The 22703-nt window shown below is 44.5% G+C and overlaps 2 protein-coding genes across 2 annotated transcripts in view; both read right to left on the bottom strand.

Moving 5' to 3' along the window:
• FBXO4 (F-box protein 4) overlaps positions 1-22703 on the bottom strand; it is a 48227-nt gene that overhangs the window by 20082 nt on the left and 5442 nt on the right. Inside the window, exons 2-4 of the mRNA XM_018568457.1 lie at positions 13179-13344; positions 8167-8399; positions 5419-5639 (exon numbers count right to left, since the gene is read on the bottom strand). Coding sequence (XP_018423959.1) covers positions 5419-5639; positions 8167-8399; positions 13179-13343 — 619 coding nt within the window. The 5' untranslated portion in view covers position 13344. The remainder of the gene's footprint in view (positions 1-5418; positions 5640-8166; positions 8400-13178; positions 13345-22703) is intronic.
• CUNH5orf51 (chromosome unknown C5orf51 homolog) overlaps positions 18614-22703 on the bottom strand; it is a 26028-nt gene continuing 21938 nt past the window's right edge. The window contains exon 6 of the mRNA XM_018568458.1: positions 18614-18932. Within this exon, the coding sequence (XP_018423960.1) occupies positions 18685-18932 (248 nt within the window). The 3' untranslated portion in view covers positions 18614-18684. The remainder of the gene's footprint in view (positions 18933-22703) is intronic.

The following is a 22703-nucleotide window of genomic DNA, read 5'->3' as shown; positions in this document are numbered from 1 at the left end:
TTTTTTTTTTTTTTTACTTTTTGCATATATCTACTGCTAGCAAGCAGTAGATATGTGCAAAAAGTGTAAAAAAAAAAAGCCGCTTTGAAAAGGGTTTTTCTCTCCCCCCCCAATGTTAATGTCAGCACTTACCTTAAATTATGTTTCTTAATCCGATCTTCTTCTTTCTTGTCCTTTTCATCTGTCCCTCCAGTGCTGCCGCGGGTGTTTTTTGGGGTAAAATTAGGTACCTCGGCTTATATTCGGGACGGCTTATACTCGAGTATATACGGTAAACCAAAAAAATTACAAACAAAACTAAATCCCCCAAACACAAAACAACAATACATGATCCTGATATCCGCATTCATTTGACATAATATCATACTAATAAAAGATATCTACTGCACATATCCAAGGCTTGAAAAATTTTAGGGTGTCTCACCAGCCAGTCAAAAATGTCACCAGTCAGCATGACCGGACTATAGCCTTGCAATTTATGTTAACATTTTTTGGGGACAGATAGAGCTTTCTTTTGGAGGTATTTAATCACCACTGGGGGGAGGGGGGAGACACTGGGGTAGTTTATTTTTTACTATATAATGAAAAAGTACCATAAATTTTGAATAAAAAAATGTTTCCCCTACTTTATGTTATCAAATATTTATTCTTACCTATATTTTTGGTAAAGCATAAAAGACAGGGTCACGTCAGGCAAATAGACACCAAACATGTCACGCCTTAAAATTGCGTGCGCCCGCAAAATGGCAAAAAACGACCACACTGAAAATTGGCAATAGGCGACGCTTAAAACGCTTTTAACGCTCATCAGTTTAGTGTTATCAGTAATTAATGGCCCTAAAATTATAGTCCCCACTCCGACGTTCGCGGTTATATGTAACATGTGCGGCACAATAGGCGCAATCGTATACAGAAACAAGGATACAATCGGATACAAGGATATCTAAATTTGTTACGGAGATTCCACGGATAACGTATAGAAGAGCAAAATCTTTAAAGGATATGCTAGTTAATAGCAAAAAGAAGAAAGGAAAGAATGGGCCGTGTTGTAAATAGAAGGCCACCTTAAAGTGCCAAAATTGTGGCTTCTGTAAGTTTATTAGGACAGGGGAACATTTTACAACTCCCTTGGGACAAACGATACGTAGTCAGTGTCAGCATTTTGCGAATTGCAATACAAGATATGTGGTCTACCTATTTATATGTGAATGTGACGCATTATATGTGGGGAAAAACCCTGCGTCGTTTGAGGGGCAGGATTTCTGACCACATGGGAGACATGAGAGGGTGTAATGTCCTCACTTGCTAGACATGCGATTATGAATCATAAGGGAGGTTTGTGAACCTCCGCTTCCTTGTACTAGATCGAATCCATCACAGTCATAGGGGAGGTGATGTAGATAGATTGCTGTCACAAAGAAAATGTAAATGGATTCATGAACTGAAAACTTTTGAAAAAACAGGAATTAATGGGTTAATACATTTAGCATGTTTTCTGGAGTAATATATGAAGTAGAAGAGATTTTCCCCAATTCCAACATAGTGGCTTCTTGAAAACAATAATGTTCTCTATTATATATGTATGGATCTCAGAGCTGTAGCTAGCTCCTTTTGCGCCCGAGGCAAAAACAAAAAAAGCCCCCCCCCCCCTTAACAGGCGTGTGACGTCACCCAGCGCCGCGCACGCATGGGATGGCATGCGCCCCGCCTCCAGGATGTTTTTTTTATTTAACGTTGGGGGGGGCTTTGGGGAAATATTATGGGTCTAAACACACACCTGATATTTCCCTTTTAAAATAGAAAAATAAATTGGAGGACACAGAGTCCTCAATCTCTTTTTCTGCAGCATCTTTTCTAAATGAATGGAAAGTACAGAGGCTTCCCATTCATTCAGAAAATATTTACTATCATCCAGTTTCTGAATGGGAAGAATCCTCTGTACAGAGTACTACCCATCCCATTGAGAGACTCATGAATGAACACGAAGTGATGTAAAGCACATCCTGTTCATTCATAATTGGGGACACATAGTACTATACAAACACTGGAGTGATCAGCTGACTGTTCCAGTGTTTGCTCTGCACAAAGAGGATCGGTACATATCATTGATTGTACATATCATCACGCACAAAGCGCAGCCTGCAGCTTTTACTCTGGATCCCCACTGCTCTCCTCCATCTGGATCCGAGGAAAAGTGGAGCACTTCAGCCGCTGGGGGGCGTCACTGTCACAGCAGCATGGTCCAGCGGTGAGGAGAAAGAGTTGCCGGTGGCTGCAGCGCTTCCTTCACTTCTCCTCGGATCCCCGCTGCATACAGATGGACGAGAGCAGCAGAGATCCAGAGGAGAAGCTGTGCTCTGTGCGTGGCCGAGGATCGGTGCATATCAGTCATATGTCCCGATCCTCTGTGCAGAGCTGTTCCTGCTGGCTGGGCCCCCCCCCCCAGCACCTGCGCCCGAGGCGAGAGCCACAATTGCTTTGCCCTCGTTACTCTGCCATCAAAGTGTAGGAGAACACACCAGAGCCAAATGAATCATTCCTAAATTCTTCACCAGTACCCAGGATGGGGGTTAACATATATTGGAATGTGTTTTCTGCTCTAGAGGGGAGTGGATATTGACCTCAAGGTTGTCTCTGCCATCAATTACAGTGATATGTATCAGTGGTCATAATATTTAAATAGAAAGGGTCGTGGATATGGTGTTGCTTCACTGTTTTTAATAAGTGTGATGCATTGACAACGTTGCCAATTTTAATATAAGGTTCTACTCACGGTGTCTGCTGTGTTCATAAATATTTGTATAAATTATATTTTTCTAATCATTAAAGTAAGCCATTTGGCTGATTAATTATCTAATTTTGGTTGGAGTATAACTTCTTTTCCCAGGATAAAAGAGGAAGAAGTTTGGAGAATGTTTGATCTCACCCCTTCTGAGGAAGTTCCTGAAGGGAATGAAACGTGTCATGGGTGATGGTCTTGACCCGATTGCCAATGCTCCGGGTTTTTAACGGATGGTGTATGGTGGTGCGGCACTTCTCATAATTTACATGAGAATTACCCGGGAGAGACATCTATGGACACTATGGGAGTACATGCATGCTTGAAAAAGCTGCTGTGTGAGCCTAGCATTGAAGATAGCCTGGTTCACAGGTAAAGATTTTGTCGTGTAGAATGTGCTACAAGCTTACTCACATGTGTGGATGCTGAATTAACGCAAGCCAGCAAAGACTTTCCATATCGCAAATATTACAAACTTGTTGTATGGCTCACACATATGGACATTGTCTTTTATATACACCGTATTTCCCGTTTGCCCATATATTGGATGGACTGTGTTTTGGCTGCATAGGTTTTCCTAAAAGGAGTTCTGTGCCGCACCCTAAGAATAAAATACACCTGTAAGAGTAGCGCCATCTTACTGCACCCAAAGACATATTTGATGAATATATAAGAAACAACCTCTTTATCATCTTTTAAGCAAAGAAGACCAAGTTGATTATTTTCAGGAATATCCTAAAGTTGCATGGAGTATTGCTTTGAAAGTACAGATGCACCTGAAATTTCCATCATGGAGTTTGTTTGCAAGATGATCAGTGTTATACTGGACTAACCAAACATCAATGAATTCTAACAAGAAAGTTCTTCTTTTTTTGATCCTGACAACAATCATGTAACACCAGGATTATGACTATATTCTAATTAAATTTCATCAATCGCAGCTTTACAAAGATAAAGAGATTTGAGTAGGGGAAATGTTTCAAATATTCACTCATTTATTTATAAAACACCAGGACAGATATGTGCAATAGATATATTTTATTAGCATGATATTATGTCAAATTAATGCGGATATCAGGATCATGTATTGCTGTTTTGTTTTATGGGGGATATAGTTTTGTTTGTTATTTTTGGTTTAAATATTAATTATGATGAATAATAAATACTAAACATTTTTAAGCATTTTGTGTATATGGAAAGTTTTCTGTCCTGGGATCTCCATTTAGAGCAGGGGTGCCCATCAGGTTGATCGCGATCTACCGGTCGATCGCAAAGCAAACACTGGTAGATCGCGATCGGCTCACTGACCTGTGTCGTGTCCTCCGGCGGTGCTCGTGCAGCTACCGGCTGAATGTGATACCTCTCCCCGTGTGGTGGAAAAGTTGGTCAAACTAAAGACTCCATCTGTTTATACATAAGTCCATCGTTTTTATCTTTGCAGAGTCTGCAAAGATATATTTGTGCAGACCCTGCAAAGAGATATCTCAGTCTGTGTTTACAGGTCTTTTCGAAGGATTTTCTGTTATTAGCAAACACCTGTGTGGGGGTAGCTGATTAGAAGACAAATACTGCCTATCTTTCAAAGCTGTTACAGTGTAACTAACAAGGAAAAGAAATTACACTATGGTTTTAGAGAGTTAACCATTTAAAAGTTGTGATAAATAGTCAAATTTTATTGGATGATTTCTGTGTCGGCCCAGAGTGGGATGGCACTGGGAGGTATCTCATGAACTATGCTAATGTGCCTTTGTTTAGAAGTTTTGAAATGCCTCTTTTTGGTAGTAGTACGCTGGCTATCGTACTGCCCAACATATGTTGAATAAACCTTAATTATGTCAAGGAAACAAATCTCTGTTCCTGGTTTTGCACGAGGTATTCCTGCAGGACAAACGTCTGCCACATTCGGCCACACGAGCACTGCGGTAGGACAGGACACTGGCGCACAGAAGGAGACCTGGGAAGGTGCTGCAGTGGAGGTAAGAGAAGACAGACAGGATGAGATGAGAGACAGCAGAGAGAGATGAGAGACAGCAGAGAGAGATGAGAGACAGCAGAGAGAGATGAGAGACAGCAGATAGAAACAGGGCAGAGAGCACAGGGCGAGAGAAGAGACAGAAGAGAAGAGAGAGGGCTGGTTCACTCCACAAAGTCTGCGTTCCAGAGTGTTCGGCCTCTAGAACGCACTGGAACGCAAGCTGTTCAGCTCCCTGGGTTTGCCTGCGCCCGATACGCAGGCACGTTAATGCCTGCGTTCCAGTCCAGTGCGATCTGCAAAAAAAGTGCTTGCAGCATTTTTGCAGATTGCACTGGACCGGAACGCAGGCACAAATGTGCCTGTGTTACGGGTGCAGGCGATCTCACTGCGGGCCGGGGGCGTGGCTGCGGAGCCATTGACTTCAATGCACCGCCACGCCACCTCCCACCCCGAATGCAGATGTTTTTTCGTTGGTAGATCTCTTTGAGCTCGTCATTTGAAAAGTAAATCTCCAGACGAAAAAATTGCTTTAGAGGGTATTTGTTGCTTTTCCTAAACTTGAAAAAAGACCTTGCCAGAGGCTAAAAGCAATGCATGTAGGGGAAAGAGCCTGATGGCAAGTCTTATATCCATTCCCAAGTATCAATATTAATCCAAGACTCACCATCAATCTGCCTTTGCAGTATGCTGACCACAGGTAGAAGATCTGGAGACGTCATCATTCGTGTGACCAAAGAATCATCTAGCTGCTCGAGGCCTGGACCAAACATGGCAAACCGAGGCTCACCCTGCATGACCAATGACTGAAGGAAGGATGTCACTGCACCATAAATAGGGTTCTTGGACCGTACAGATTTTCTGGTTTTTGGGCAGCTCCGCAAATAGCTGGTAACAAGGAAAAGAAGTCTGTTATGTCTTTCTGTGTACACAAAAAAAAAAAGGTAAAATCCTACACAGGATTCTCAACATAAATAATAACAGCTTGGCCAGTGTTGAATCTTGCTCAGGGTCAATGACGATCTCCCCTTCCCCATAATGATCAGCCCTGGCAATAGGCCATTTAGACTTAAGAACTGTATCCTGAGGGGAAGGGAAGGAGGCCACATGCTCCCCCATACCCAGAAGTACTACCTCCGACAGATGACTAGAGTGATGGTGGGACCATCAAAGGCAAGTAGTAGTGCGTAGGTGGGGGCTTTGAAGAAAAACTAAAAATGGAGGGGGCAACAAGAACCATTCTTCCTTTAGACACCCCAAAGCCACCCTGCCACACTTCTCAGCATTAGGGACTCCAGGAATGTCAGTGTCCTATGCCCCATGCTGCAGTTCCAGCCATCAACTCCTAAGTTACTAAAAGACTTAGCAGTGATGTAGAGGCTGGAGGAAGGAGCCACAGCATGCGGTGGAGGCACCCAACAATACTGAAAAGCATTGAATGCTGAAGAGTCTAATGGACCTCTGAAGGAGAAAAATGTGCTCAAAATGGCATCGGAGATTCAAAATGGCATCAATGCATAAAGTATAAGGCTTTGGACACACATACATACATACATACATACATACATACATACATACATACATACATACATACATAAACCGGGTTTGAAACATTTTAGGGTGCCTCACCAGTCAAAATGTCATCAGTCACCATGACCAGACTATAGCCTTGCAATTTATGTTAAAATTTTTTGGGGACAAATAGATTTCTTTTGGTGGTATATAAAATATTTTTTTTAAAAACAAAGTTTCCCTACGTTATGTTATAAAACATTTATTATTACCCATAGTTTTAGTAAAACATAAAACTCGGGATCACGTCGGGTAAATAGACACCAAGCATGTCAAGCCTTAAAATTGCGTGCGCCCGCAAAATCGCAAAAAACTACCACACTGAAAATTGCCCATAGGCGACGCTTAAAACGCTTTTACCGCTCATCAGTTTAGTGTTATCAGTATTTAATGGCCCTAAAATTATTGCTCTAACTCCAACGTTCGTGGCGATATGTAACATGTGCGGCACAATAGGCGCAATCATTGTTTTCGCACGTAGGCGCACCCGACGCATATCTGCATGTGTATGTAAGGGGCAGAGGACTTTAAAAAAATGTTTTTTTTTTATTTTTTAATGCTTCTTTATTTTATTTTTTTAGGATTTTTTTTGTATTTTTTTTTTTACACAACTTTATTGCTATCACATGGGGGGGCTAACCCTATGTGATAGCCAATTTACATGACAGGTTCTCTTTATGAAGACATCAGGGGTCTCCAAGACCCCTAATGCCACCTAGGGACCCCCAGAGAAGCTGATGAAGCAGAGATCTGCTTTATCAGCTTCTGTAGCTGGAAAGTGACACTGAATGCAGGAAGGGATGTAACACATCCCTTCCTGCATTCCGGGACTGGAGAGTAGATCAAAGGGAGATTGTGTACTGATCACCTTTTGATCTCCTGTCACAGAGCCGTGCCGGTCCTGGCCGCATCGGGCACAGCGGATCTCAGGACCGGCAGTGACAGCTGCTGGTAGCTGCTGGCTTGAATGTAAAGCTCCCGGCTGGCCGTGTAATTACAACGCGCGGCCGGGAAGCTGCTCGTCGCGCTCCACCGTCCTCTCGTTACAGACGAGCAGTGGTAATAAGTAATTAATATATATATACATACATACACACACAGTATGCAAATATTAACTTCTGGTCTATTTGATTCTGTTCATGATGCTGACCTAATTTTGGATGTCTGAGGGCAGGTTCACACCATTTTCCGAACTAGATCTGGTCCGGAAACTGGTGAACCTGCCTGCAGTTCCTGTGCATTCCAGACCAGAGAAAATGAGACATGCAGTATTTTTCTTGTCTGGTGTGGAACGGACTGCGCTGGTGTGAACAGAGGCCAGAAATAGCAGTGGGATACATTGGGATGCATTTTGGGTCCAGAAACAATCTGGTCTGGTCTGGAGATGATCTAGATGTGGTGTGAATGGACCCCTAAACATGATGATATTGAAACTTGTGGCTTTCCTAGACATTGACAGGCAACCTAATGACCAAGGCACCGTGCCAAGCCTGAGAACATCTGAGTTACCGATAATATATAAAAAGTTCCAATGGAGTCATAACTGCCATCTAAATTTGAGCAATGAACAAGATCTGTATTACGTATATTTTACTATAAATTCTTATGTACTTCCTTAATAAATTAGACCAGCTACAGTATCCCCTTGGTGTCTGTGTGTTGGTCTCCATTATCCCAATATTGCCTCATAATCTAAGTCCACTGGCTAACAGTGACAGGTATTTGTGCCAGCACCTAAAAAAGACCTAATTTCCACAACACCTCTCCTATTGCATCTGGAATCTTATTATCACTGACACAAACAAAACAAAGCCCAGCACGTTACTTCAGCAGAATGACTCACATGGACATGTAATTGGGATCCATCCGCTCGGATTCAGGCAGGCGGGAGTTGAGGACAGTCACATCGGGCAAGCTGTGGCAGTCAATGGAAGACCAGGCAGGAAGATCTCGCAGCAGGAAGTATTTCCATAGGAGACGATCTTGTACCATTTCATTCCAGTAATGGTTTGTCATTCCAAGTCTGCACAGGTCTTGTGGGGTGAGGAATGATAAGATGTACAACTGCATGTCGGCCTGCAAAGACAAACGTAACTCATTGCAAATATAAAAGAAACATATACCGTGTTTCCCCGAAAATAAGACACTGTCTTATATTTTTTGGGGCACAAAAAAAACCACACTGGGTCTTATTTTCGGGGTAGGTCTTATTTCTTTCTTTATGCACAACAATCCACACGTATTCATGTACAACAGTCTATATGTATTCGTGTAAAAAATATGATGATCAGGGCAATCAGGGGTGCCGTACCTTTCCAAGAGCAATTTGCTAACCAATCGCTGGCCAGAATGAGCGAAGCGCACTTTCACTATCATTCTTCACAGGTGGAGAGCATTTGGTATCACTCCGCCTGTGACAGGAGCCGGCGCTATAGAGGAGACAGCTCTTCGGCCCCATTCACATTGAGCGATTTATCGCGCGATTTTTGCAGCGATATCGCTCATATTTCCGCACTATATCGCTCTATGTAGCTTCACCAATACATTTCAATGTAGCTGTTCACATCTCGTCGCTCAATATCGCTCAATATCGCTTGTAGCTCGTCGCTGGTAGCTTGTCGCTTCTACATGACCCTTTTTTAGAGCGATTTTGAGCAATATTGCTCCTGATTGCATACAGCCCAATAGGAAGATGTCGCTCAAAGTCGCGCGATTTGCATGTCACTCAGTGTGAATGGGGTCTTCAAGTTCCCTCTTATGCCACCACCGGCCCTGGGAATGGTTACAACTAGGTCTTATTTTCGGGGTAGGTCTTATATTTTAGCACTTTCGAAAAATAGTACTAGGTCTTATTTTCAGGGTAGGTCTTATTTTCGAGGAAACAGGGTACCATACGTCGATTGGGGTACCTGATCATATCAGGGTTTAGATCCATTATTGATGTTGTGTTGATAACTTGATACCTTTTGATAGGATTATCAGATAATCGGTTAGATGTGGATGCCCCCTGCGTCTCCCTCTTCTGGTGCCAGGCGAATGTGTCTCTGCGCGCATGGTTGGCGTTGACAGTTTATAACTGACTTTTTGCTCTTGTCCCTATAAAGGCTGTGACACACTGCACGCAAAGCAGTGCGGAGCGGTGGCGCGCTGCCTCCGCGAGCAGTGTGTCCTGTTATTTTCTCCCCGGCACATCAGCTTGCGAGAGCTCGCATAGCTGAGGGTGCCGAGATGAAAAATGTCATCTTCAGCCAATCGGCTCCTGCGTATAAACCCGTTCGTCAGGATGCAACGCCTGGCCAGTTGTTAAGCACGAGCCGATTGGCTGCGCTTAGCTCACACACTGCACGCAAAGCTCTGTGCCGGACAGCTTTGCTTCGCTCTGCACGGCTTTGCGTGCAGTGCGTCACGGGCTTAAGTGTAGAATGTCATGTATTAACATTAGAATTGTTGATTCTTACAGATATAAATGTTAAAGCGGAACTCCAGGAACTTAAAAAAATTAAACCTTGCAGTGGGGCTCCCCGAAGGTCAGGACAGGCGGCAGACACAAGTTTGTAGAACTACAAGAAACAGCAGTAAGACTGATCCGTGACATTACTGACAAGTGACTCATCCCCTCTCCTTCCTGGTTGAGTGAGGAAATGTTTGAGCTTCTGAAAATGCTTTCTTGTCCTGATGGCAACCACAATGACTATTTCTTGTTTTGGTGTCAGGAAGTGATAGGGAATCTCCCTGTTGGGGTCACAGACAAAAAAAAAAAGCTTGACAGATCCCAACTCTCCTGAACTGCGTCCCAAAACTGGAGGTGTTACACCTGTTACATGCATTTGCATCATTTCTGTAACTGCTAATCTTTCGCAACCACCAATCCATCCGTGGGCAACTTCGCCACTCCAGCTGTGGTGAAACCACACATCACACCAAACCTTTGCCTTTGGGAGTCATGCCCGTCAGAGTCTTGCAATGTGTCACTGGATTTGTAGTTTCACCGTAGCTGGAGTGCCGTGGTTGCCTACCCCTGTTCCCTTTGGACTATGTCCTGAGCCATCATGATAAACCGAAAAAGATAGCTATTAAAAAAAAGCACCATTGAAGACGGCCAGACATTCATTAATAAGTAATTCAATGTATTTGTTAAAAGGAGAACAATGAGGTATCACAGGTCGGCTCAGTAGATCGGGAAGTGAGCGAACACATACCGTCGCTCGCTCACTTTTCGATCCTGTGCCAGCAGAGAGCCGTGACAGGGGAGGGACTGGATTCCCCTTTCCCCGCTCCTCCGGCGCTGACTGGCGGAACGGATAGGCAGAGCCAGCTGTCACTCACACAGCTGGGCGGATCCAGACATAATTGTCGGGATCCGTTCCGGCTGCGGCGTCTCAGTATGCTCGCGGTATACTGAGCTTAGGATGACGGGAGAACGCTAGTTTGTGTCCTCCCGTTACCCGTAGGAGAACTATGGGGAAAAGCCCTGACCCCATAGTTCTGCTTTAAGCTGGCCATACACTTATAGACTATCTGCAGGTTCTCTATGGTCAGATGCAAACAGTGCAACAGGTTCCTCCATCTACGCTAACCTGTGTGGATGGAGGAATCTCCCACTGGGCCAAGTTTCAGTATCTTGCTAGTCGGCCCTACTGGCTCTCAAAACACCTGAGCAATCTGATTGGATGCCGGCATTCTTCTGGTGTTTTGAGAGCCAGCGGGGCCGACTAGCAAGATACTGAAGCTTGGTGCAGTGGGAGGTTCCTCCATCCACACAGGTTAGCGTAGATGGAGGAACCTGTTGCACTCTTTCCATCTGACCATAGAGAACCTGCAGATAGTCTATAAGTGTATGGCCAGCTTAAAGAAGAACTATGTGGTCAGGGCTTTTCCCCATAGTTCTCCTAAGGGTAATGGGAGGACACAAACTAGCGTCACCCTAAGCTCAGTATACCGCAAGCATACTGAGACGCCCCAGCCGGAACGGATCCCGACAATTATTAACGTTTCCTTTTTTTACTTTGAACGCAGAGTTGCTCAAAGACACATCTGTACAGAAACATCTGCATCCAAAGAAGAGCAGTGTAATGCAATCTCAGAATTCTCACTGCACCATTCATTTAAATGGGAATCTGCTGACCTGCCATATAATGTGCGTTACAAATGCATGTTAATCACAGGAAACGCTCGTCTATACCAGTCATGAATGCAGCCTCCTGTACTCCCCTGTACAGTAGAACTGGAAGAGGAATGAGCAGCAGTAGGATCCAATCAGGAGTGCTAGATGTGTGGACAAGGAACATACTGACAGGGGATGAAAGAGTGATGAGCTCATCAGTCTACTGCTGCTTCTTCACTGTCCAATCACAGGCTGGGGACAGGGAGGTGACATAGCTGCATTACTTTACTGCACTATTCAGGTCACCAGTAGGGATGAGCTTGGCTACAGTCAGAACTTCAGTTGAGTTAGTCCGAAACTGGAAGGAAGCTATTAGTGCCGGCCCAATCAGCTGCAGCCAGGGCATTCCCCATTCCGTAGCTGCATGTAGACAAAGTGGCGGAATGCTGGTGATATTATTGACCTTATATTGTCATATTAAGTCAATTATGTGGCCATAGAAGATCAATGATAGCATCCCCCCTTTGTTAGCAGCTGCTAAGTGTCTATTACTTCACATTCCCCCACCTCAAGGCTGCACGCAAACAAAGGGGCGGGATGCTGGTGACATCTTTGACCTCATATGGCCTTATGGCGTATTCAGTCTGTGACAGTATCATTGCCATATTCGGTCAATGGCATTGATTGAACATGGCCATATAAGGTCAATGATGTCACCAGAGTCCCACCCCTTTGTTTACGTGCAGCTGTGGGATAGGGCGTGTGAACTAATAGACACTCAGCAGCAGCATGTAAACAAAGGGGAGGAGTGCTCATGACCTCATTGACCTTATATGGCCATATTTAGTCAGTGTCATTGACCGAATATTTCATTGAGACACTGTCATCGATTGAATACGGCCATATAAGGTCAATGATATCACCGGCATTCCACCCCCTTTTTTTACATGCAGCTGCGGGGTGGGAGAATGTGATCTAATAACCACTCAGCAGCTGCATATAAACAAAAGGGGAGGAGTGCTATTGACCTAATTGACCTTATATGGCCATATGGCTGTATTCAGTCAGTATCATTCACCGTATATGGCATTGAGACACAACTGTCACTGACTGAATATGGCCATATAAGGTCAATGATGTCCCCAGAATCCCACCCCTTTGTTTACATGCAGCTGCCGGGCTGGGGAGTGTGACCTAATAGCCACTCAGCAACTGCATGTGAACAAAGGGGAAGAGTGCTGGTGATATTATTGACCTTATGTGGCCCCATGGCCATATTTGGTTGATGACATTGACTGAATACGGCCATATGGCCAATGAAGTCACCAGCATCCCTCCCCTTTGTTTACATTCAGCTGGAGAATGGGGCATGCCTCATCCTGCCCTGAACTTAAACTCATCCCTAGTCACCAGGCTGGCTGTGCAGTGTGTGACAGAGCTGTGTAAATCTCAGGACAGAATGGACACAAATTCAAACTCTTGAACAGGTAAGCCAACTCTCATACATGTAATTCATATGTGCGTTTGGGTCTCGACCGGAGCATTCAAATAGGTCATGGCTTCTGTATTGGTTCCCAAAAAGGAGAACACACACCTGGCAGTCGATTCATTTGTTACACAGAACAGACCCAACAGAAGAAAGACATCTCAGCCAGGATGGGGACTTCGCCACCCCCCCATCAGGGACACCTGTGTACTCATTACATGTATGGGACCCGGTGCTGCCTGTCACTGGAGAGGAAGTCACTTACCGGCAGCCTGTCCAGGGGGCTGTCACTGTCACCGTCCCTCTCAGCCTCCTCCAGCACTCTCACACCTCTCTGCAGGTAGCGATCTCTCAGCTGTCTGAAGCCATTAATGATGGCAGCCTCCAGCCGCCCCCACTCCACAGCGGAGACTGCATTCCCCTCCGCCATGCTATCCCTCTGAATTGCGGAATGATCAGCGCCGATCCGGGGACAGTCCCGGCCGATCACACTACTTCCTGAACACACACATCTTCCAGCGTCATCGCACGGACACACTGGAGGCCGCTTTGCTCGTCACATGACCGAAGGTGTCACCTGACCCGCACCCTAGCAACCCATGATTTACATAGCAACCGCCGGAGGAGCGACTCTGTGTGGTCATGCCAAACAATCGCCTTCTGCTGCTCGGAGACCATTAAAGTCATACTCCATTCAGTCCTCAGCGGCATATTGCATAATAATAAATGCACCATATTGTAAACAAACAGAATGTTGAACTGGCCTTTACCAGAAACAGCCAGGTTATAGAAGTTTTTCTATTGTGAATAAAAGATGGGTTTATGAGATCTGCAAATTATTGCATTCTGTTTTTATGTAGTTTTTACACAGCCTCCCAACTTTTTTTGGAATTGAGATTATATTTAACCCCTTCATGACTGAGGCCTTTTTTCATTTTTTTGCACCCATGTTATATTCCACATTTTAGGCCTGAAAATTACTTAAAAAACCCCAAAAATTATATATTTTCTGAAAGCCAAAACCCTATAGAATAAAATGTTGGCAGTTGCAAATTTCTATGTTGCACGATATTAGCGCAACTCCTTATTAAACCCCAAAATGTTGTGAAAAATGTACTTAAATGCCCAAAAACACAATAAAATACCCATTTTTAAAATAAAATATAAAAGAGGAGGTTACAATGAGTAAACAGATATCCAACATGTCCAAGTTAAAAATTGTGTGCGTCCGTGAAACGCCGACAAACTTCAGTCACCAAAAAGTCCATAGACGATGCTTTAACCCTTTCGCTGCCAAGCCCTCCGGAACATTTTTCAAATCAGCTGGCCAAGCCATTTTTGAATTTTCTGCAATTTTTTCCTATTGATTTGATTTTCAACTGCTGCGTTGCTAGCGTTTGTAAAAGACCCCCCAAACCATATATTTTCTGAAAGCGCAGGCCCGGTAGAATAAAAAGATGGTGATACTAAATTTGTAGGCCCTGCGATAATTGCGCAAATGTTTCTCAAATTAATATTAAACCGTCGGGTTCTCAGTGGGTAATGACAGTTCAGCATCTCCTGGTTACCTAGTAACCAGGGGATGCTGGACTGCCATTACACACTGAGAACCTGGCGGAACCGCCATTATATCACAGCGGCTCCGCCGGGTTCTTGTCGGAGCCGGCTTTGATATGACCGCCGGTTCAGCAATTATTACTCTCACTCCGGCGTGCATGGCAATACCCAACATGTGTAGCGCGTTCGTCGCTTTCATATGTAGGCACACCCGACGCGTGTTTACACGGTGACGCGCGTGCTTGCGGGGGCCTTTAAATTTTTATTTTTTTTTAGATTTACTTTATTTCATTTTCAAAACGTATTTTTTTTTTACTTTACTTTGATTGCTATCACATAGGAGGACTTACAAGCCCCCCATGTGATAGCAGATGGTGGTGACAGGTACTCTTTAAGGTGATGCTGGGGGTCCAAAAGACCCCTAGTGTCACCTTTACACTGCAAACAAGCTATTGAAGTGCAGATCGCACTTCAATAGCTTATAGCTGGGCTTCAGGAGCCCAGAACTGACAGCTATGGGACCAGAAGTGATGTAATCTGCATCGCTCCCAGTCCCATAGAACGGGGATGGGATCGACGAACAGATGTTCGTCCCTCTCCTCCCCAGCTCCCCGCCGACACCAGAGAAGCCGGTCCCAGAGTCACCAGAATAGCTTCTATTGTAAAGCCGACAGTCAGCTTTACAAGTTTAAACAGACTCCCGGCGGCTTTTGCAGCCCCGATGACAGCGACGTACACTGTACGTCGTCAGTCACGAAGGGGTTAAAGTATCGAAATCCAAAAACAAAAATGTCATGTAGTGCAGCTTACCGTTCATTAGATGAGGTGGCTGCATTAGTTTCCTTTTTTCAGGCTAATGCTTGCCATGCACATCAGGGGCGTCCCAAGGCCGGGTGTCAACGAGCATGCTTGTGATGTCACCACACGCGTGCATGATAACTTCATCGCGCATGCGCGGCCGCTAGGTATGCCGCTGGGTCCCCTCCTCTCTCCTGCAACTGTCGGGCTCTTGGTCCATGACTTTTCAAAGGGGACGACACCTAAATGACTATGAGTCATTTTGGTGTCACCACTCCAATGGTGTCACCTGTGTGCGGGCCGCACCCCCTAGTGACGCCACTGATGCATGGCTAGATTTCTCTCTTTCAGCCCTGCAGCGAAAAAAAGATCACTTTTTTCCCCCCTCATCTACACTAAACGGCACAGATTGGCAAATCTCACCTGTCAGCTGTTGTATTTTGACAGCCAGCACACGTGGCCGTAAGAAATACCCAAAAAATGATTGCAGCTGATTGGATGCCGTCACAGTGGGGCCAACTATTTTTTACCTGGCTCCTTAAATTTTGTAATGGAAGCCGGGTGGGCGGAAAGATCCACCCATGTCTCAAATTTTACAGTATGTGAAATTGGCAGAAATTGACTGCTGTGCATGGTCGGCTTAATGTTTTTAGCACATGCAGAAAATACATTTGGATCTTGCCAGAAATGCAGTGTCCTTGTTACTTCCTATGAGCTGAAAAGAAAGTACAAACAATGTTATCTCCCCTTTGTAAACTACCAGGACCAGCAATCCACCATGTAATTGAAGTCCTCCCTCACCATGGAGAAATCAGTGTAAACACAAAGATGATTTGTAGAATCATAAGGGGAAGATACAGGAAGTGAACTTCAAGCTCACTCCCGTGATGGATCTCAAATTTTGTTTACTAAATTTACTTTACCGACCGCTCGCGCCCCCATTTGCTTACACGCCATTTGAGGGCACAGCGCTGTCGTGGCATGAAAACAAATGGGTGGAGTGAGTCGTGACATAACTCACTCCGCCCATGTGTTTACATTCAGGCCAAATTTGCAGTGGGTGTCTGTCACGAGCGGTCGGGTCGGCAGGACTTTTTTTTTGTTTTGGGCGAGTCCGTGGACGTCTTTCATCGTGATTGATGTTGCATTAGATCGCTGGACTATTTTATGGGTTTTTTTTTTTTTTTTAAATAATCAAGGACTTGTCTAAAACGGTCTTTGTGTTTTTTGATCGGTTAAAGTTTTTTTTTTTCAACGTGTGGTGTTTATTTACTGTTTACTTACCTGTTTAGTGAATGCGTAGGGGTAACAAATACCCCTTACTCATTCACAAGGGGGGAGGCATCTGGGTGCCCCCTTTATGAAATAGGGTACCCAGATACAGATGAGCCCCCCCCTGCCTGCAAACCCCCACAACCCTGGCCCGCTGGTTGTCCTCATTGGCAAGGTGCTTTTCCAGGGGGTCACCCCTGGAAAAGCACCCTCCCAATGCGGCGGGCATGTGGCCTGATATAGTGCAGGCGGGGGGCGCTCACTGGTGTCATTTCCCCCTTTCTGCCTTGCCAGTGCTCGGATTAAGGTTCTGGTTTATAAAGTTTTAGGGGTTTTTATTCCTTTTTTTGGGGTCCCCCTTAAAAGTACTACCAGACATAAAGGGTCTGGTATGAATTTTTAGGGTAACCGCACATTTTTTTTTTTTAACATCGGGGGTCCCTCCCCTAACATTCCTACTAGACCTAAAGGGTCTGGTATGAATTGGGAGGGACACCTCACTGTTTTTTTTTGTTTATATGACAATTGTCATTCTAGTTGCTACCTCTGAGGCAGCAAACAAAATGACGGAGCCGACTGCTGCTCGGCTTCTTTCAGCTATTCACTCTCTGCTGTTTGGCCCCTTTGAGAATAGGAGTGAACAGCAGAGAATGACGTGCCAAACGTTTGCCTCAGCTGATCCAAATTTTGCATTGGCTGAGGCGAACGGAATCTTCCCTTCGGTTCGGCCAAATGTGCTGAGGCTGTTCTTCCAAACCGAAGGGAAGTGGAGCCGATGTATGGGTAAAAATGGCAGCAGTGAATAGCCAAAGAGGCTTCAGCTGCCTTTACTTTGGCTCTGTTATTCCCCCTTAACCCCCTCAAAAGCTATTGTCCTATATGATGCAATTTATAAAGTGGGGATTCCTTAAGTTTGAATGTTCATATGCGGGTTTGGATTTTTGTAGTGTAGTGGGAAAACGTGGAAAGTGTTAACACGTTTACATACACTGAGTGGGCAGATTATTATGACCACCCCATCAGTACTTCGTTGGGCCGCGAGATTACTTCGTTGGGCCGCCTCGTGACTCCACAAGATGTTGAAAAGGTGATGCGAGGAATCTGACACGGCACTGTTGCCCTTCTGTTGTCTTGTACCAGTTCTGCCACTCTCCGTTCTGCCCTAACATTGACTAGTCGCTGACGGCCACAATTCACACGTTCAGACCCAGATTTTCGGCTGACAGTCCAGTCTTTAAACACTTTAACAACAGCTGCTCTTGAACATTTAACAAATTCTCACCGCAAGCTCTGAATTCGCCGGCTCCTATACTCCAGTTAGAATTCAAGATAATCCCATCCACCCACTGCATCCCCACCCTTTTTTCCTTCACCCCCTTACTCTATACCCAAACCTTGCAAATCCCTAGCCTATTTCCCATCCCTTACTATTCCACCCCAAACATTCACCACCCCCCATGTCCCATCATTAGCATCCATACCTCTAGACCCAAACATACACAACAAGAATTTAAAAAAAATTATTGTTATGTGGCAAGCATAGGTTCTCATATTGCCCAACCATTTGAAAAGCAGGCATTCCCACTGTATGGCTGATCTAGAATTTCATATAACATTTTTAATGTGAACCTTCACTTTGCTCATCAAGGACAAACAGGTTATCTTGACAGTCTAGCTCCTCAGCTACTAATACCTTCCCCATGCTCCCATTCACCTACTGGAGTAAAAAGCCCATGTAAGCTCAGAGCTGAAAACTGCTCAGGTGCCAAGACATCATGGATGGAAGGAAGGAGTGTTACATGCTCCATACCCAGAAGTACCATGAATTTTGCAGGGCTCCAACTGGTGGCAGAGAAGCACTGGGGATGTATCTAAAGAAGAGGGGACAAACTAACAAGTGGACTTGTGAGTGACCACTGAATGGGCAAAGAAAGAAGTTTACTTTAGGACAAATATGATTCGATTACAACACGTCGTCAAAGTGAATTTTTGACGTAAAGAAAAGTGCAGAAAAAGGACGTTTCATACATTTGCCTGGAGTTTTTCTTTATTCAAGAAAATGCAAGGGCTATTGCATAAATGTATAATACTTTAAATATAAAACTGAATTCTTAGGCATAATCAATAGGCACATTTGATAAACCTCATCTCATTCTTAGAAACTCTAGAATCTTCTTGGCGTTCTCTGTGCTCCAGCCATGTCCATTTAGAGGACCTTCACAAACACTGACATAAGTGTCCAAAACTTTTTCCCCAACTTCTTTAAAGTTCAGGATTTTGTTGTGCGTCTCAGAATCAGATCCAGGTGGGATGTCTGAACAGTAACTGAGCGCCCAGAAGCACATCTCTCCGCAGTACATCAAAGCCAGGACATGGACGTCACTGAAGATACCTAAGTGGGGAGTAATGAACAGTTATAAACAAGGACATTTTACAAGAGATTACAGAGATATTACAGAGATCTATTATATACAATCACACACATACAATCATGGCCAAAAATATTGGCACCCCTGCATTTATGCCAGATAATGTACCACTTTGAGCAGAAAATTGTTGCAATTACAAATGTTTAGGCATTCTCATGTTTATTTCTTTTGTTTGTATTGGTATGACAAAAGAGTGGAGAAAAACCAACAACCAAAAAAGCCAAATCTGACACATTCCACGCAAAACTCAAAAAATGGACTGGACATTATTGGCACTCTCAATTCATATTTGGTAACACAGACCTTGGAAAAAATAACTGAAATCAATGGCTTCCTGTAACCATCAATGAGTTTCTTAAACCTCTCTATAAGAATTTTGGATCACTCTTCGTTCGCCAACTGATTGGAAGGGTTCCTTTTCCCATTTGCTGCTTTGAGGTCTCGCCACAGGTTCTCCATGGGATTCAGATCTGGACTCATAGCTGGCCAGTGCGGTACTCTCCAGTGCTTTGTCTGAAACCATTTCTGGGTGCTTTTTGACATGTGCTTTGGGTCATGGGCCTGCTGCAAGACCCATGACCTCTGACGGAGACCCAACTTTCTGACACTGGGCCCTACATTGCACCCCAGAATTCTTTGGTGGTGTTCAGATTTCATAATGCCATGCACACAGTCAAGACATCCAGTGCCTGAAGCAGCAAAGCAACCCCAAAACATCCGTGAACCACCACCATGTTTGACTATAGGGACTGTGTTTCTCATTTCTTTTTGTGAAAACAGTAGAATGATGAGCTTTCCAAAAAAAAGCTGTTATTTTGTTTTGTCTGTCCACAGCACATTCTCCCAAAAGGATTTTGGCTTCCTCAGGTAAGTTTTGGCAAACTCTAATCTGGCTTTTTTATGTTTTTGTGTCAGCAGTGGGGTTTTTCTGGGTCTCCTACCATTGCGTCCTTTTTCATTCAGATGGCAACATAGTGCGAGCTGACACAGTTGTACCCTGTGCCTGAAGGTCAGCTTGAATTTGTCTGGAATTGTTCTCTTTCTTCCACGTCCAGGGAGAGTAGATACAGTGCCATGGGGTGTAAACTTCTTGACAATGATGTGCACAGTGGACACATTAAGATCTCTGGAAATGGACTTTTAACCTTGAGATTGTCCATGCTTTTCCACAAAAGCTTGGAATGCATTTCTTGCAATTTGGAGAAGGTGCCAATAATTTTGTCCAGTCCATTTTTGGAGTTTTGCATGGAATGTGTCAGATTTGGATTTTTTTCTCTCTACTTTTTTGTGTCACACCAATACAAACAAAATAAATAAACATGAGAATGCCTAAACATTTGTAATGGCAACAATATTCTGCACAAAGTGGTGCATCTTCTGACAGAAATGCAGGGGTGTAAATATTTTTGGCCATGACTACATACATGTACACAGCGATCAGCCATAAGATTATGACCACTGAGAGGTTAATAACATTTATGATCCGGTTACAATGGTACCTGGAAGTGGGTTGGATATATTAGGCAGCAAGTGAACATTTTGTTTCTAAAGTTGATGTGTTGGAGGCAGAAAAAAATGGGCAAGTGAAGGATTTGAGTGACTTAGGCAAGGGACAAATTATGACAGCTAGAGCAACAACAAACTGCAGCTCTTATGGGATGTTCCCAGTTTGCAGTGGTCAGTGCCTACCAAAAGTGGTCCAAGGAAGGAAAAACAGTGAACCGGCAACAGGGTCATGGGCAGCAAAGGAACATTGATGCAATGGACAGATGCGTATTAGAATTGGACCACAAAACAATAAAAGAAGGTGGCCTGGTCTGGTAAATCACGTTGTCTTTAAGGCCCCATTCACACTGCGCCATTCGCAAATCGCGCGTTTAGCGCACGATTTGCATTTTGCGCGATAAATCGCTCAGTGTGAACGAAGCCTTACATCATGTGGATGGCCAGGTGTGCGGTTGTCACCTACATGCGGAAGAGATGGCACTAGAATGCTCTATGGCAGTGGTTCTCAACCTTTCTGGGGCCAGGACCCCTTGGTAACATTTGCCTATTTGTGGTGACCCCCAACAGTAAAATTTAGGAATGACGCGGCTGCTGCAGCGATATCTGGCGGGAGAACTGACACTGCTGCGCTAGGAGAGGGCTGAGGAGGCCTCTCACCTAGCACAGCAGAAATCACACAGCGACCCACAGGTTGAGAACCACTGCTGTACGCCGTCAGAATAAAAAAAAAAAACACACCCTAAGAATGCATAGCTAGATTCCTATTGGCTATTTCACTTTGCAATAGCCAATAGCAAACTAGCTATTGCACCCGCCCTCTGCTGCTGTCAACCAGAAGTGGGGACCTGATGGAGAACTTCAGGTCCCCCTCTGCTGATTGGCAGCAGCAGAGGGCGGGTGCAATAGCTAGTTTGCTATTGCAAAGTGAAATAGCCAATAGGAATCTAGCTATGCATTCCTAGGGTGTTTTTTTTTCTGACTTATTTCACTTTGCAATAGCCAATAGCAAACTAGCTATTGCAAAGTGAAATAGCCAATAGGAATCTAGCTATGCATTCCTAGGGTGTTTTTTTTTCTGACTTATGGCGGCCTACGGCCCCCAATGTCAGACAAAAAAGGTTTACTCTGCTCGGGAGAAAGTGTTTCTCTCCCAGGCGGCCGGGATCCGCTATCTAATAGCAGGAGACTCCCGGGCGACCCCTGGCAAATCGTCATTCGACCCCCGAAGGGGTCCCGACCCACATGTTGAGAACCGCTGCTCTATGGGAAGAAGGCAAGCTGGTGGAGGCAATGTGATGCTTTGGGCAATGTTCTGCTGGAAAACCTTGGGTCCTGCCATTCATGTGGCTGTTACTTTGACACGTACCATCTGCCTACGAATTGTTGCTGACCAAGATTACCCCTTTGCGGAAACGGTATTCCCTGAAGGCACTGACCTCTTTCAGCGGGATAATGCACCCTGCCACAATAAAATGGTTCAAGAATGGTTTGAGGAACACAACGAATTTGAGGTGTTGACCAAATTCCCACAGATGTTCGATTGCACAGAGATCTTGCGATGTGCTGGAAAACCAAGTCCAATCCATGGAGGCCCCACCATTCAACTTACTTACTGCTACTGACTGTGCCAGATACTACAGCATACCTCCGGAGGTCTAGTGGAGTCCATGCCTCAAAGGGTCAGGGCTGTTTTGGCGGTAAAAGGGGGACCTACTCAATATTAGGCGGGTGGTCATAATGTTATGGCTAATTGGTGTACACACACACACTTTGTAAAAGAGAAAAAAATAAGGGATCATCAGTGTGCTTAAATGGGAAGGTCCACTTAAAACTCATACCGGTTTCTGGTAGATGCTGGAAAGGTAAGCCACCTGACAGTCTTATTTCTCTTAGGTAGTTAATTAGTCAGACTTCTTCGTTTTAAGTTCTTTGGTATATACACCCACTGTGCCTATTACAAGGGGTTCCCGCTCTCCAGCTGTATTTTTAGTTTATTTTATATCATGGAGATATTCAAAATGAAAGGCACTAAAGGACCTGAATTAAAGCTTGATGGAGCCTAGCTCTCACGATGGCACTATGAATGGCCAGCTTGTTCTAACTTCAAAAAAAACAAACACACACCCCTGTATATTCTAGATTTATTAGAACAAATTGCCACTTGTATTTGTTTCAGCACTATTACATATGCATACAGTTAAGTATCACTCAACTCAGGAGTTAAATAT

Source organism: Nanorana parkeri, unplaced genomic scaffold (genome assembly GCF_000935625.1).
Source record: "Nanorana parkeri isolate BGI_ZX_2015 unplaced genomic scaffold, ASM93562v1 scaffold1191, whole genome shotgun sequence".
NCBI classification, from domain to species: Eukaryota; Metazoa; Chordata; class Amphibia; order Anura; family Dicroglossidae; genus Nanorana; species Nanorana parkeri.
The sequence above is the reverse complement of the archived record's forward strand: the minus strand, read 5'-3'. Positions and strand labels throughout refer to the sequence as shown.